This window comes from Arachis ipaensis, chromosome B03 (genome assembly GCF_000816755.2).
Source record: "Arachis ipaensis cultivar K30076 chromosome B03, Araip1.1, whole genome shotgun sequence".
NCBI lineage: Eukaryota > Viridiplantae > Streptophyta > Magnoliopsida > Fabales > Fabaceae > Arachis > Arachis ipaensis.
The window spans coordinates 1,061,779-1,076,602 of NC_029787.2; the positions used below are offsets into that span (position 1 = coordinate 1,061,779).

The following is a 14,824-nucleotide window of genomic DNA, read 5'->3' on the forward strand; positions in this document are numbered from 1 at the left end:
AGATTAGAGTGAGTTTGCCGCACTCTCGCCGGACTGTATAAATTTGAAGTGAAGTTCGCCGGGATTAAATGAACTCTATCAAAATTATAGAGTTCGCCAGGGGTGCGGCGAACTTGTTCTAAATAAAAAAAAATCGTATTTAAAAAAATTAAAATTGAAAAATGGGGTTTTGGAAAATAATTATTTTTTTATTTTATTTTAGAAAAAAAAAACCAATGAACATATAATGACCAAATAAAATAAAATCAACGCAACATAAAGGAGCATAAAAATTATCCCTTTAGTAAAATTTAATCCAATTTTAACATCTGAAATATACAAATACATTTCTTAACCACCTAATTAGGCGCTAGTACTATTATAATTTATTAAATCCAAGATATAGCAAGCGATTTATGATATGAACCTTCGCTTTATGTCTTTTTTTAGATTTATAGATTGGACGTATAAATGACTTTAATTTGTGTCTTTATCAACCAACAAAACAAACAACCTATATTCGTGACAGTACGCACCTCTCACAGGGTCAGTCTCTAGAAAATAGAAAATTCATTAACATTATTATCAACCAAAAAGATTATCATTTCAACAAATGATTATAATCCATGATTCTAATCCGGAATGAACACGTTATAATAAGACATATGTCTCTAAATAATTCGGCCTTTTCATGTTATTAAAATACCTATATTTGTTGGTTTACGATATAATACTAGTTTATTATCTTCTAAGGCACGCTCCAACACTAACAAACTTAGATAAAATGAATAAAATTTCTCTGATGAGCCAGTGAAGCAAAGATGGTTCTAGCCACAAGATTCCGAGCAACAATAACACAAAACAATTGGTGGTGGGGTCCTGTCACCTATGGCACCACTTTTATATAAATTCACCACCAAATTATTGCTGTGACCGTCACCACCCCCCATTCCAAGGTTGGAATCACTTTAAGTATACACAACTTTTGGTGAACCGGAATATCACCTTAACTATAATAAATACAATACTCGATGGTTTTAAAATACATTTTGTGTTGTGTTGTTATATGATTTTGTTATTTACTGGTGTTGTCGTTATTGTTAGAAGTGATGAAAACTTGATAGTGAATTATTAGTATGATAATGATTTGTGAGCTGCACATCGTGATGCGGATATTTCTACAGTACTAGTGAACATTATATTTCGTAACAAGACGAGTTTTGGTCAACAACAGAAATGTACGATACACCGAAGCCCAACATTGAACATTATTGATTAATGTTCCACGACAAGAATCACATGCTTGAGAGATGATGAAGCCACAAGTCCCTACTAATAATAACAATAAATACAAAAAATGTTACGCTCCCACCCTAACCATAAATCACTCATGAGAATTAATTACTGAATTTATGTACTTGAATTACTATGAAATGACAGAGTCAACGAAAATAGTAATAACGTAACCAATGCGGTGATTAGTTAGTGGCAGGTGAGTATTGTATTTCACGTTGTTGCAATTGATGGGTACAACTATACTATAGTTATTATTTATGACGAAATAAATAAAATAAAAGAGTAGTAACAAACAAAGGCAGTGATCTTAATGGTTGCAGCATAAACAGGGGACAAATTATTAGACCGTAGGCGAAGGCGACAGATTCAACGTTGGTTAGCATTAACGATTTTTTCACCGACCGTCAAATAAAGTCACTGCGCTGTGACTCTTTGATTATCCCTCTCCCACATCGGTGCTAAGTTGTCACGGGCTCCAGACACGTGCTCCTCATGTTGTCACGTGCGGAGTACAAGCATAGGAAGCGAAGCGTTTTGGATGAACAGTGTCTTACGTTGTTCACATGTGCGGGCCCTTCAAAACCAGTATAGTGTACCACTCCACTACACCACTGCTACTACTGCTTCTACTTCTTCTACTACCACCACCTTCTTACTTCTTACTTCTCTTTCACTCTGGTCCCTTATCAAACTCTAACTAGCTCCACCAAAACCTCTCTCTCTCTCTCTCTCTCTAGATTTTGGTTTTTCTACTTCTTGTTCTTGCTGTAGCTGAACCTTCCCTTTCTTCTTGTTCTGTTTCATTTGTTGTTTCTTGTGTTGGCAATGATGGATACTGAAGATCAAAGAAAAACTCACACTCCAGGTGCTTGCTTTTAGTTCTTGTCTCCTTAAGTTTTACTTCTTTTGCATTTTCTCCTTGACTGCTCACTCTGCTCTTCAACCTTTTACCTTTTTTCTTCTAAAATATATATATATTTTTTATTCTTTCCTTTTTCCCCCTTATGAAAAGTGCCAGTCTTTTTGAGATTTTGGGTTGTTGGGTTATGGAAATTATATCTGGGGTCATTTGAAAGATTAAATTTGCTAAACTGTTATGTTGGGATGTTTTTAAGCTGTTCTTTTTCCTTGGTGTTTGTAGGGCATGAGAGTCATGGAGTTCATCTCTGTCACAAATGTGGATGGCCTTTCCCGAATCCACATCCAAGTGCCAAGCACAGGCGTGCTCACAAGAAGATCTGTGGAACCATTGAAGGTTACAAGCTGTGTTCCTCCGAGGAACAATCTCGCTCAAACGGCTCAGATGATGGACATGGTTCTGATGATGATAAAAAATCCCCAGGTGATTTTTTCTTCTTTTTCCAGAGTGTAAATATGCAGTGTCTAATGTAGTGTGTTGACTTGGTGAGAATATTTGGTTTTTTATGTATAAATGGTCTTTGATATTAGTGCTATGTTCTAAAATGGCTAGGTTGTTTTATGTTTGTGCTGATATTCTGTTTATTTGGTTATGTCAGGTCCAGAGGTCTTGAATATAGGCAACAAGGAGAAGGATGATAGTGGAATTGGAGACAAAATAAATAGATCAGAAGATGAGGTGTTTTCAGATGCAGTTGCAGACTTTTCAGATAGTCAAGGAGTTAAGGAATCTTTGCAGGAAGGTAGTTTGGACTCAAGTACCAGTGTGGAACGGGATGGCAAAGATGATCCAAAATTTTCAGGGTCTTCCAAGGACAGTGATTTCAATGGTAAGAACTAAGATGATAGGTTTAAATCACATGTTCTCTTAGTTTTACGGCTCAGTAAAATACTTGTGCCTGAAAATTTGAAAATTAGAGGAAACTTATTCTTTAGGGTGTGAATGATTATATAGATTGTGAGATTAGTTGAATGAATTTTATTCACTTCATCCATGCACATTGAATTGGATTTGTTCAACTTAGTACTAGTCATTAGAACTTTTATAAAAAGGTTTCAGACTTTCAGCCCTACAATTTTGTCTTATTTTCATTCTGTGGCTCAATAGTGTGTGATAATTCATTTCACAGATGCGGTTGAGAGTCAGTTAACTTTTGAGTCAAAGGATGGCTGTCAAAATCAGCACACTAAAATTTTGCAAGGTGAAAGGGTTGAAGAGGAAAACTTACCAGAATTGCAAGATCAATTGTCAGGATCCACTGCGACACCATTATCTGATCCCATTGCAGATTTAGGAGCTGAAGAATCAGCTGTTGTCCATAGTAAAGATATCTTTGGCTTGTCAATTGAATCACATCCCAGCAAACCTGAAGCCGTGCCGGATTTGTTGCCTGAAAATACAGTCAATGCCGGTGAAAATGTGACAGATTGCAATATGAGATCTGCTGTATTGGATACTATTTCGGAAGGAAAGGATGAGGTTAACCTCATAGTTAGTGATTCTACTACCTTTGGTTTGTCATCTGAATCACGTCCTGAAAAAGCTGAAGCCATGCCAGATGTATTGCCTGAAAATGATATCCAAGCTGGAGAAAATGTGACAGATTTCAGTCTGACATCTGCTGCATTGGATACTAATTCGAAAGGGAAGGACAAGATTAGGTCTGATCAGGATGAAGTTGAAACATGTGAAGGGGAGTCTAAAATGGCAGTTAAGGATGCAATGAATGTTGGCTCGTCACCTGTATCAGATCCCCACAAAGCTGAAGTGATGCCAGATGTATTGCCTAAAAATAAGATATATGCTGATGAAAATGTGAGAGATTGCGTTTTTACATCTGAATTGGGGACTAGTTTGAAGGGAAAGGATGAGATCAAAACAGATGTTGAAGGAGTTGAAATTACAGTCCCTTCTGATACTGGTGTTGGTGCAAATGAAGACAACTCTGCAATATCAGTTAGAGATGCAGTTAAATTGGATCCTCAAGTGGCTGGTGGAGCTGTTAATCTGAAGGAAAAAGACAGTGCCGAGTTCCCTTCTGTGCTTGGCCAAGATGATTCCCCACTTGGTTCAAATTCTGTTGTAATAACAAATGCTTCAATAAGTGATGTACAGGTAGAGTCTGCTCGTGTTCAGTTTTCTAATTCTAGTGATGCTCAGACTTTGCTTGAAAAGGAAGAAGAAAATACTAATTCTAATATCCTTCCTACAAGTGATGATAGAACTGAAGTATCACCATCACAAGGTGAGTATGAAGATCTTGAAAGGGTGCTATCTCGAGATCTTTCAGGCCTAGATTTGTCTGACCAAAACAATGAAGTTACTGAGGAAAATAGTTTTACTTTTAACCCAAGCCAATTGACTGGGAAAAACTATGCCTCTCCAGATGTGCATGTTATTGATAGCTTGGATATCATGAACAAGGAACTGGTCAAAAGTGAGCCTGTGGCTGAAGAAATGCCCATTGAGGAGCACACTGAAGTTTCTCCAGACAAACTTACCGTTGAAGGTTCTCAAATGTCAGAAGAAATTGATTTGTCTTTGAATGAGAGGAATGAGAGCCATATGGTTCACTTTTCTGTAGAGCAAGGACCCGTTGATGTTGAAAATTCGCAGCAGATAAGCTTAGAAAGTATCTCAGTGCCCTCATTAAATGAAAGTCTGGGTAACAAATCCTTCGGTGCTGAGACCAGTGAAACTAGTGTAATCAGCATAGACAACACAAGTCATCATGAGATAAAAGAAACTGAAATAATTGGTGTAGCTGTAAATGGAATGGATGAAGGAGCTAACTTGGAAGATGATCTCCACCAGACTGACATGTTATTGGAAGCCAACCAATCAAGTAACTTATCCAAGAATGAGCATGCTGGTGAAATTGATAAAACTACTCGTGATCTATGTGGGGAACCTGCTAGCAATCAGGAGAAAAGACCGGTTATTTCAGATTATGTAATTGATGAGCCCACAGGAAAGTCAATGGTCATAGAGTGCAAAGATATAGATCCTAAATCAGAAACCCGGGAAGATGTCAGAGAACATGAGGAATGTAATAGATCTGTTGGTACTTCTTCTGAATCACATCAAGCACAGGATGAAGGACTATTACTGAAGGCCACAGAAGATGTTGGGAAGCATTCATCACTGCCTTGTATAAATTCTGAGCCATCTGCTCAGAATGATTCTGCTGTTAAACATGATCAAGGTGGTCAGCCTGGCAAGGAAATTTCTGGTGTTTCTGCGACGCCTGTTCAAGATCAAAGTGGTAATGACATGGTTAAACATATTTCATCTGGAATCGATGCTTCGGTTTACTCCAGTAGCCGGTGTGACAGTTTGGAAGCCAATTGGGGATCTGTTTCAGGTATATACACCTTTATTTTCGTAAAGGAAAACAATTTAGTCACATAGAAACATTATTTTTATCTAGAAAAACATTGTGTAGATCTTGTCTCTTTTGCATCAATAATAATGACCCATTGTTATACCTGTGTTGTGATCCATGGAAGTCATTTTCCTTCATCCTTATGTGATTTGATGATGAGTTTTACCTTAGTGTACAACATTTTGGCTATGATACAGTTTATTGATATTTTGGAGTGATAATGTGATTGATTTACTCATTATCCGCTCAACAGTTCTCTCAATGCAATCTGATGCACATGCTATTATTGATACTGAAACTTCACCATCAACAGAAGTGGGGAAATCCAACTTGATCAATTCAAAAGCTATGTCTGAGAAACAGCCATCTGGAAAATCAGAAATGTTTGAAGCACCATCTTTCATGACATTGGTAGAACCTAGGGATGCTGCTAGCCATAAAGCACCTGCATCTGAAGACCAAAAGGGGAAGAATTCGAGTTCCACTTTGCAGGCTGGTTGGTTTACCTCTCAAACTCAGGCCATGAATGAGTCTCAAGGGAGAAACAAGAATGAAGAGATAATAGCAAAGGTGACAAACTGGAGCACCCCTAAGGAGCACACCCCTCTGAAGAGCCTCTTAGGTGAGGCTGTTCACAGCCACAGCCCAAGTTCTCCAAAATTGGAAGAAAACTTGGCAAGCAGAAAGAATGGTAAACTTCCACAAAACAATGGTTCTGGATTGACAACTGTTAACTCCATTCTAGGTCCTGAATCGCCTTCAGCTCAAGCTCTGATAAACGACGCTGCAAAAGAATGGAACTCACCGGCAAGATATCCTGCAGAAATGAAGAGGGAAAAGAGGAAAGCCAAGAGCAGACCATATTGGATACAATTAGTATGTTGCTCATCAGTGGATCTTCAGAGAAGGCAAAAAACTGCCATATGATGGTTATGGTTATAGTTATAGTTATTCTCATGCTATTTGGGGTCTTGTCTGCTTCTAGAGTTGAGATACATATTTTGATCATGCGTCTCATTCTATTGAACTGGATAGCCTCCTAGAAGTTTGGTTGTATATTTGAAGCATGTTCAGTTGTCATTACTGTTTATGTTATTTTAATGTATCATTATCATGGCTTTGGTGCCTTGTTATATATTGAAAATTAAGAAAACGTTGTGATCTTGTGAGCTTTACAAGTAGAGAGGATTTTAGTCCAATATGTAAGGACTCAACCTTTTATTATTGTTGTGTTTTGAACTTCCATCCAAAAACTGTTAGACGATTTGAAGTACATAAATAAATACTGTCGACAATAAGCTCGCTATTTGGTCCATAAAAATACATGTGAGTGTGATCCTTAAAAGTGTCACTGTCAAATGTCAATTATGCAAAATTGGAACATTCTCCTTCCTAATTCAGATGCAAACCCTGAAATTTCATTATGCAGTTTTCAGTCGATTGTCTTCATACCCTAGATCCTTTCTCTCCCTATTCTCCACAAATTCCGCTTCTCAGCCATCCCAATGCTCAAAGCAAAGAACTTTCGTACTTGGTTACGTCAATTCAAGCTTCAAATTCTCGAAATCCCAGTCCATCTACATTTCCAAACATGTTTCACAGGTAAGATCACAGCTTTTGATGCTGCTCAACAGACAACCAAGGCTTTCCGCTGCACCTGAGGCTTCTCTTAGAAACCATGTCCCAAGGGCTGTGAGCATCGGTTTTCATAAGAATTCAAGAATGTTTGTTCATGCACTGCATACAGTTAGTTGCTTGAGCCACAAGACTTTTAGCAGAAAGCTTGAGTTCATTCAGCGTTGCGGGTTTTTCGAAAGATGAGACCCTGCAAATGTTCAGAAGGAATTGAAGACTGCCATCAGAGAAGAAATTGAAGGCTGCCATTCAGTTCTTGCTGCATACCTTAATAATTCCAAAGGCAGTCATGGTTCATTGCCCTACTGTTCTTATGTACAGCATCCAGGATCGGTTGGTTCCTCGCAAGAGTTTTGCAGCTCTTGATATCAATGAAGCTATTGATATTGCTTATATACTGAGGATGTCTAAGGAGTTATTTGACAGGTATATACTACGGTTCAGAGGAAATGTTGAGACATTGTTGGTAGCTTACAAGGGTCATTATCTACAAGTGTAATCATAAATTTGAGTTCTGCTTTTTAATCTGATCAGCTTTTGGTTATTTGAATCTAGTCTCAAAATGGTAACTATATACTGCACTGGTAACAATTTTCTTCTGGTAAACGGTGACGCTGAGATTTTAGTATTTATCAATGCATATATTTTATAATTTAAACTTTGAATAGCCGTCATAGTTATAAAATTCAATTTTTTTTAAATATCAAATTATGAAGTATTTTGAAAAGATGGCTTAGGAACATTACAAAAGAGCTTAAAGCTTTATAACCAATTAATATCGAGCTTATAGAATCATACTAAGCCAATTACCCCAATACTGAGTGGGTATGCATACCCCAAAAGGAATGACGAGGCTAAAAAATGGGACGAAAAGCAGTAGACACTGACCACCAAAAAGTATTTTTCATTTCACCAAGATATGTTGGGTCCTATAAGGCTAACATCATATACAATACAAGATTGTAAATAGGGTACCAAACCAAACTCCAACTTGACAAAATGACTTCCATTACCTTGCAACCTAAGGACAACATAAAAGAGCTATATAAATTAATCCAAAAAAGGAACCCAAAATCCATATCTGGGCCAAAACAAATAGGAAAATAAATGTGATAAAACTATCTCCCTCAATTGCTTTTGCTGCTGTTGCAAAAGTAGCTACCTCTTTAACTTACATTCTCATTATCCTTTCTTTCCGCAACACCCAAACTCAACATACTTTCCAGAGCTGGAACCTTATTTTGTCCATGAACAAAATCAGACCAGAGCCCTAAAGAATCACGTTTGATAACTTCCCTTATTCTTCAATTGGTACGGACTATGGCCTGCTTTCCTTTACTAAAAGAAAAGAAAGGAAAATAACCGAATGGAACAGCAAAATGGAGAACACATCATTGGTGAAATTTCCAAACCCAAGTTCAAAACCCACAATCTGTCAGTCACTATTATCAGGATTGGACAGCCAGCCTCTGCAAATGCTCAAAGAAAACTTGAAGGCTCACATCGTCTGTGAAGATTACGTCTGAACCAGCAGCCATCTCATTTGCATTATTATACGTTGCTGAAGGATTCAGCTTTGCTAATAAGAATCTAGCCTGTTTAGCATGGATGAAACCAAGGTAAGGTTCCCCATCAATAGATATCCAAATTTACCAAACAGGATGGATCAATGAATGAATATCCCACTAAAACATTGTGGAAGAAGATGTATTTCACACATCAGGAATACTCCAGTACAAGTCAATTTCAGAAAAAGATTTTGGCTCAACTATTTTACCTGGGAACCATGTTGATCACACACTACCAATCTAGGAACAGGGAAACGATCTCTAATTATAATTTGGGCATCGTCTTGTGGAGCTTGTAATAGTTGCGCAAAAGCCTGTGCATATTTAAAGCTATAAGCTATTAGCAAACAAGGACAATGACCAACGTTAAAATGAAACATTGGGCTGCCAAAAAGATATTGATGCTCTCAATCAGAAGATTAATATTTGTATCGAACAATCAAATTAATTAAAGATTGATTGTGAGCAGCATTTGAACATGGAGATAATTTGTTTAACTGGGCATATCTTAGTAGTTAATCACAAACCTGGTGTTCTGGCCGGTCCTGGTATCCCAAGTTGCGCCATTGAGCTATTGTCATTCCATGAAAAACAACCACACTAAAATATGAATCAAGCAACAGAATCCGGTCTGCAGCAATAGAAGCTACGTCTAACAATGCCGGTGTAGGCAACGAATTAAATGAATATGATATCAGAGATGGCTGAATCATGACAGCAGCATTGGTAATATTTTCCCTGTTTAACAACATGCGGAAGTACGCAGTTTCATCTGGACTGTTATTAAAAACCTGCAAATAAATTTCACCACTCAAATACATCAAAGATAAGAAGTTTGCGAAGAAATACACTGAACATATTGAGACAAGGTACCTGTACAAACTGTGACCTTCGCAAATTGAACATAAACTGTGGGAACAAAGAAAATGATGGGTTTAATGTGAAAGAAGATGGATCATCCTTGCGGTAGTCACCAAATTTAGAACAGAGACGAATGAGCAGTCTGTCCAACCACCGTGTGGCATCAAACGCATCCTGATCAATGAGAAATTGATACTCAACTTGGTTAGATAGGTTTGGAAGCTAATATAAAACAATTTTCCATAGGTGACAACAAAATGGTCACTTGCATGATGTTATCACAAAGATTAAATTTACAGCAACTTGCGCAAACAAATCCAATGGTGGAAAAATTTATTTTATGAAATGGAAGAGAAATAGAGAATAATACATAATAACACAACTTGTCGATTTATCATATACCTCTGTCTCCATTTTCAGAGAAGCAATTCTAGCCATTACCACTGCGGCAGTTTCTTGGTCAAATCCTTGAACCAATTCCTGAAGATAAAATTTTCTGAATATTAGCAGGTTCATTCTTCTTAAATGTTGATAAATACAGCAGCTCACCAATGAAAAAATGAAGAAAAGGCCAACCTTCTATGAACAAATTATAACAATTATCAATTGTGAGCTTATATTGTTTGTATTGGGCTCAAACAAGGAGATACCGAATCACAGGGTTTAGATAGTTTACAACTTGGCTACTCTACACATTATAATTTTTTTTAAAAATTTTACACTTGTATTATCTATTCTGTGATATTATTCAATGAATTCATTCATGATTAAACAAAAGGGTAAAAAGATGACATTTCATGTGCATATTCTCTACACTCCTTACTTCATCATCAGAAATTGTCACTAATCTTCATTGCAGAGAAAAAAATAGTCTTAGACAGTTTGACTCCAAATAATGTGGGGGCTACGCTGGCATCATCATAAGATAACAAAATTCAGTCACAAGTATTAAATTTTACCTCAGAGCCAACAGCTACATCTACCCATCTTCTAGTTACTGTTGTGACACGAAGGACCAATTGACCATCTGGACTTTGGTAACTGCAATAAGAACACCACTAGTAATATTCAATTCCCAGCAACAATGGTGACGGCAACATAACACAGTATAATATGAGGTCCAATTGATAGAAATTCTCCAGCACAACCTTGTAAGGAACTGCAGGTACAACTGTGGGTAGGCACCACCTGGATTATTTGAACGATCACCTGATGAAAGATCAAACAGCACAGTCAAGCAAGTACTCTTGTCAAGGCCGCACATTTTCCAAGCTGTTGTATTCCCCTCTCCTATCACAGTATCAGCAACAGAAGGCCCTTTCTGCAGTATGTGGTTGTAACCATCAAACCTCACATAAACTCCAATTTGAGCGTTAACAAGCAATGTAAACTGAGGTTTGAAACATAAAAGATACAAATCGAACCTTTTCCAATGATGTGCAAGGTCCAATTATTCCCTGGATTTTGATTTCCTTGGAGCAATTTATCTCAAGTGTTCCACTGGTACATAATTTAAGTTGACAGTTAGCTTGTTTGAATTCATATAGGATACAAGGAAGATATCATAGATAGAACAAATGAACACATCTATAGCCCAAAAAAGCAACTAAAAGATCAAGTCATTGCTGATACTTCGGGATACAAAAACTTCAAGAAATCTTAAAATAATAAGCATATATCTCAGGCAATTGATATTCAAACAGAAAAATACCAAAACATTTGTAATTTTTGCACTAGAACACATTTATCTAAATTAAAACATTTCCAAATATGCACCATATCCTTACATGGATAACTAGACAACACTAAAATTTATAGATAGAGTATTTAAAAAATAGTTAGTCCTCTTCTAGTCATCAATTATATAATAAGCCTATTCTTCTAATTTTTCCACCTCTCGATGTTCCTCTTTCACAAGTTCTTCCTCTGAGACATGTAAAGGAAATACATTGATCACTCCATATCCATAGTACTCATTATTTTACAATGCTACAAGCTTATTAAAAAGTTAAAAGGGAATAAATAGGAGTACTTGAAAAAATTTATCGAATAATAAATAAATAATTTTTAATAACTTAGAGATTTATGCTAAATAAGTGAGAGCTAAAACCTAACACTCCAGCATTTCCCAACAAAATTTCTTGATCAAGTCGTGAGGTTAAATTGAGTGATGACTTGTGAGGCAGGGTAGAGGGAGCAGTAAGCAATATGAAATTCATGAGAATGCAAAAAACAGGGGACAAATAATATCACAGGGCAATGGAATTCAATAATACTATCAAGTACCAGGAAAGGAAAATTGAAATAGAGGATTTTATCCAAAATAGAAATGGCGGATACCCACTTGAAACAAAGACCAAGAGATTGCTCCCCTTCCTCAAAAATGCGCTTAAAAGAGTCCTTGAAGACAGAGTGGCCAAAGCTTTCAGACAAGACAACAAGGCCACCAGTTCTTTCAACTACAACTTTCATTTCTGCAACTCCAACCTATATATTTAAAACACGTGAATCAGCACAAGAAAGACGACAAGCTCTCACAATTATATCCAATACTATTTGACAGATTCTGACAGTATATAACCACAAATCTTGTTGTAGAAGAGTTTGATCAGATGACAATAAGGAAATTAATACATTTTATTCCAAAAAAAAAAAGGAAAGGAAATTGAAGTTCCAGCAATCAACGATGAAGAAAATATAAGGACCAGTAAAAGAATTGTATGGAAAAAAAAAATGTCTTCTGACAAACCTGATCAAGTGCTGATGCAAAAAGATCTAAAACATGTCCCTGGCTAACCAGCTGCTTTGCAAGACCCTCATAATATTTGACTGCTTTCTTGAAGTACGGTGCAGCATCTTTGTCAAGATCTTTATGAGAACGCACTGGATCAGATAGATCTTTTGACACAATCTGCAAAGAAATCTGAAGATCAATATCTCCAACATAAAAATAAATTTGTAGAAGAGCAAATGGGTTCATGAGATATCTATATTGAATATAAGGCAAGAACAAGCCTAGCATTGTTTACTCCAAGCTTACTACATGGCCTTCTGCACTTCAACTCTCAATTAAAAGTTAAAATAAAGAGTATCTCTTAAAAATCTGAATTGCACAGACAACTTGCAGAATGTCAATGTAGTATGAGTTATATTACTTGCCAGTCTCTATCAAATAACTAATAGAATACCAGACAGTTTCTTATCCTTTATATTGCTGTTCACTATAGCAACTGATCGTAAATATTTAAGCTTCTTTCCCAAAAATCTAGTTTCAAATGCAATGTCAACATAAACAACTGACCACTTTTCATTCTCCTATGGCTAGGTATGCATATGCGTATAATAAGAGGATATGATGAAAAATCTTTCCAACACCAACTCATCCTTCACCTTTTATCCAAATAAAAGTGATCACTACTCAGAAATATTCTAGCAATCAACCAAATTACTCATCAAGGATCATAGACCAAATTACCGTGCCCGGCCCTTCCGTGCAAGGCCCCCCAACCAAAGCTATGATTCTAGCACCAGTCCCAGGATTACAAGCAGCAAGCAACCCTGCCGCAACGCTCAAAGCCACTCCGGTGCACCTAGCAGCACGGCTTCCTGGCGGAACAGGCCACTGATCGGTCTGCAACTCATCCAACAGCTGCAAAACAGTTACAAAAGCACACTTGGTCAGAAACATTCATTCAAAAGTCAATGCCGCATCGCCAGTGAACAAAAGCACCCTCAAACTCACGGAATTGAGTGTGTATTCGCAATCAGAAGCAGGCAGCAAGAACCGAGTCACACCCGAAGCAGCGAACCCACCAGCAGAAATACCCTTCTGGTACCCTCCGGCGGTTCTCCTGGCGGCACCGCCAAGTCCCAGCTGCTCCATAATCTGATCTTTGGAAATCTCCTTGCTCCCTCTAAAGACATAAACCTTAGACATCTCAGCGAAGCCCAATTCGTGGACCTGAACCTGAGTCCCATAAGAAATAAGGCCAACAAGAGCATTGTCGGGGAGAAGACCGATCGCCCGACGAAGGGCGGATTTGACGAATTCGATCTCCTCTTCGATCATGCAGGTGTCGAGAACGAAGAGGAAGACGGGGGAAGGAGGAGAATGAGGTTGAAGGTTAGGATCGAAATTAGGGTTGGCAGAGGGGTGGTTAGGGAGGGTGTACTGGATGGTGGTGTATTGAGGGTAGAGCTCGCCGGGAAGGTTAGTCTCTGAGATTTGGGAGTAGTGAGGGGGGAAATGGTTGCGCTGGAAGCAGAAGGGGCAGATCCAGATCTTGGCGGTGAAGTCGACGCGGGAGAAGGGGTTGAGGGCGGAGGAGCAGGTTTTGCATCGGAGTGGGGCGTAAGGGAGGGTGGGGATGTCAGGGTGTGGCCGGATTGGGGAGATTGTGGCGGCGAGTGGGATCACGCACTTGCTGGCGTCCACCTTCGTGCGTGGCCATAGGTTCCACGTCATGCGGACTCCGTCGACCCCCTCGGGATCTGTGTTCGCCATCTCCGACATGGTATTCTGAAAGAGAGAGAGAGGGGGTGATGACCCCTTGAGACTTGAGAGAGAGGTGAGAGAGAAAGGGGTCACCGTAGACGGATAGAGAATGATATGAATGGAATAAACGTGGTTCTTGATTTGATTTGGTTTGGTTTGGTCTGGGTTTGGTGGGTTTTTTTTTTTTTTTTTGAGCTGCCACAGCACCACCGTCACCACGCTAGTTCCAGCCAAGTAAGGGGCCACTACTCTACGACCTTTCTTCCCCCAACCCACCTCTTATTTATTTTCCTCGGGTTATTTATGTTTTAACGTTTGACCGTTTGACTAATTTCGTGGGGTTTTTTCCCCCTCAAATGGATTTTTTCTTCTTAACATGTCCTAAATCTTTATCACTTGTCAACTTTCTTTAATCAGAGGATGATGAAGAGTTAAATTCCAAAGTAGATAATTAAATTAGATTGGTTAAGTGATAAATTTATTTTTTTGTTTAAATAAATATCAAAAGTTTGAATTTATTTTGTGTATATTGTAATTTATTGGTTAGCGACAGTTCTTTAAATAAAATTCAGATCCACGATGAATTAATCATTATTCTGTCAAACTGAAAATACTTTGGACAACAAAAAAAATTCTACTCGATTGCATTGTTAATATTATTAAAATTAAAAAACTATACTATATTA

At 37.8% G+C, this 14,824-nt stretch overlaps 2 protein-coding genes and 1 pseudogene across 4 annotated transcripts; 2 read left to right on the plus strand and 1 right to left on the minus strand.

Annotated features, from left to right (window-relative positions):
- Positions 1,744–6,753, plus strand: LOC107629408. 3 transcript variants are annotated; one of them, XM_016332195.2, is made up of 5 exons: positions 1,744–2,140; positions 2,417–2,617; positions 2,793–3,023; positions 3,324–5,558; positions 5,893–6,753. In XM_016332195.2, the coding sequence occupies exons 1-5, from the start codon at positions 2,101–2,103 to the stop codon at positions 6,504–6,506; spliced, it is 3,321 nt and encodes a 1,106-aa protein (XP_016187681.1). In that variant the 5' UTR covers positions 1,744–2,100; the 3' UTR covers positions 6,507–6,753. The 3 variants fall into 3 exon arrangements, with proteins under 3 accessions (XP_016187681.1, XP_020973336.1, XP_016187680.1); XM_021117677.1 differs by lacking the exon at positions 5,893–6,753 and adding an exon at positions 5,777–5,879 and having other exon boundaries at positions 1,750–2,140; XM_016332194.2 differs by having other exon boundaries at positions 1,829–2,140; positions 5,833–6,743.
- On the plus strand, positions 6,915–8,318 carry LOC110270495 (annotated as a pseudogene).
- LOC107629407 (protein transport protein SEC23) lies at positions 8,099–14,400 on the minus strand. Its single transcript, XM_016332193.2, has 12 exons — positions 13,386–14,400; positions 13,119–13,292; positions 12,393–12,554; positions 11,988–12,130; positions 11,068–11,143; positions 10,792–10,964; positions 10,603–10,684; positions 10,046–10,123; positions 9,656–9,817; positions 9,310–9,573; positions 8,992–9,096; positions 8,099–8,809 (listed from the first exon to the last, which is right to left on the minus strand). Exons 1-12 carry the CDS (start codon positions 14,154–14,156, stop codon positions 8,663–8,665), a joined length of 2,337 nt encoding a protein of 778 aa, XP_016187679.1. The 5' UTR covers positions 14,157–14,400; the 3' UTR covers positions 8,099–8,662.

Bases quoted from the DNA above. Each gene is read 5' to 3' on its own strand.
- LOC107629408 (XM_016332194.2), top strand. From the start codon at position 2,101: ATGATGGATACTGAAGATCAAAGAAAAACTCACACTCCAG. The intron at 3,024-3,323 runs GTAAGAACTAAG...TTCATTTCACAG, and splicing joins CAAGGACAGTGATTTCAATG to ATGCGGTTGAGAGTCAGTTA. The intron at 5,559-5,832 runs GTATATACACCT...TCCGCTCAACAG, and splicing joins CAATTGGGGATCTGTTTCAG to TTCTCTCAATGCAATCTGAT.
- LOC107629407 (XM_016332193.2), bottom strand. From the start codon at position 14,156: ATGTCGGAGATGGCGAACACAGATCCCGAGGGGGTCGACGGAGTCCGC. The intron at 10,965-11,067 runs GTTCGATTTGTA...CACATACTGCAG, and splicing joins CTTGCACATCATTGGAAAAG to AAAGGGCCTTCTGTTGCTGA. The intron at 9,818-10,045 runs GTATATGATAAA...CTCATTGATCAG, and splicing joins CTCTGAAAATGGAGACAGAG to GATGCGTTTGATGCCACACG.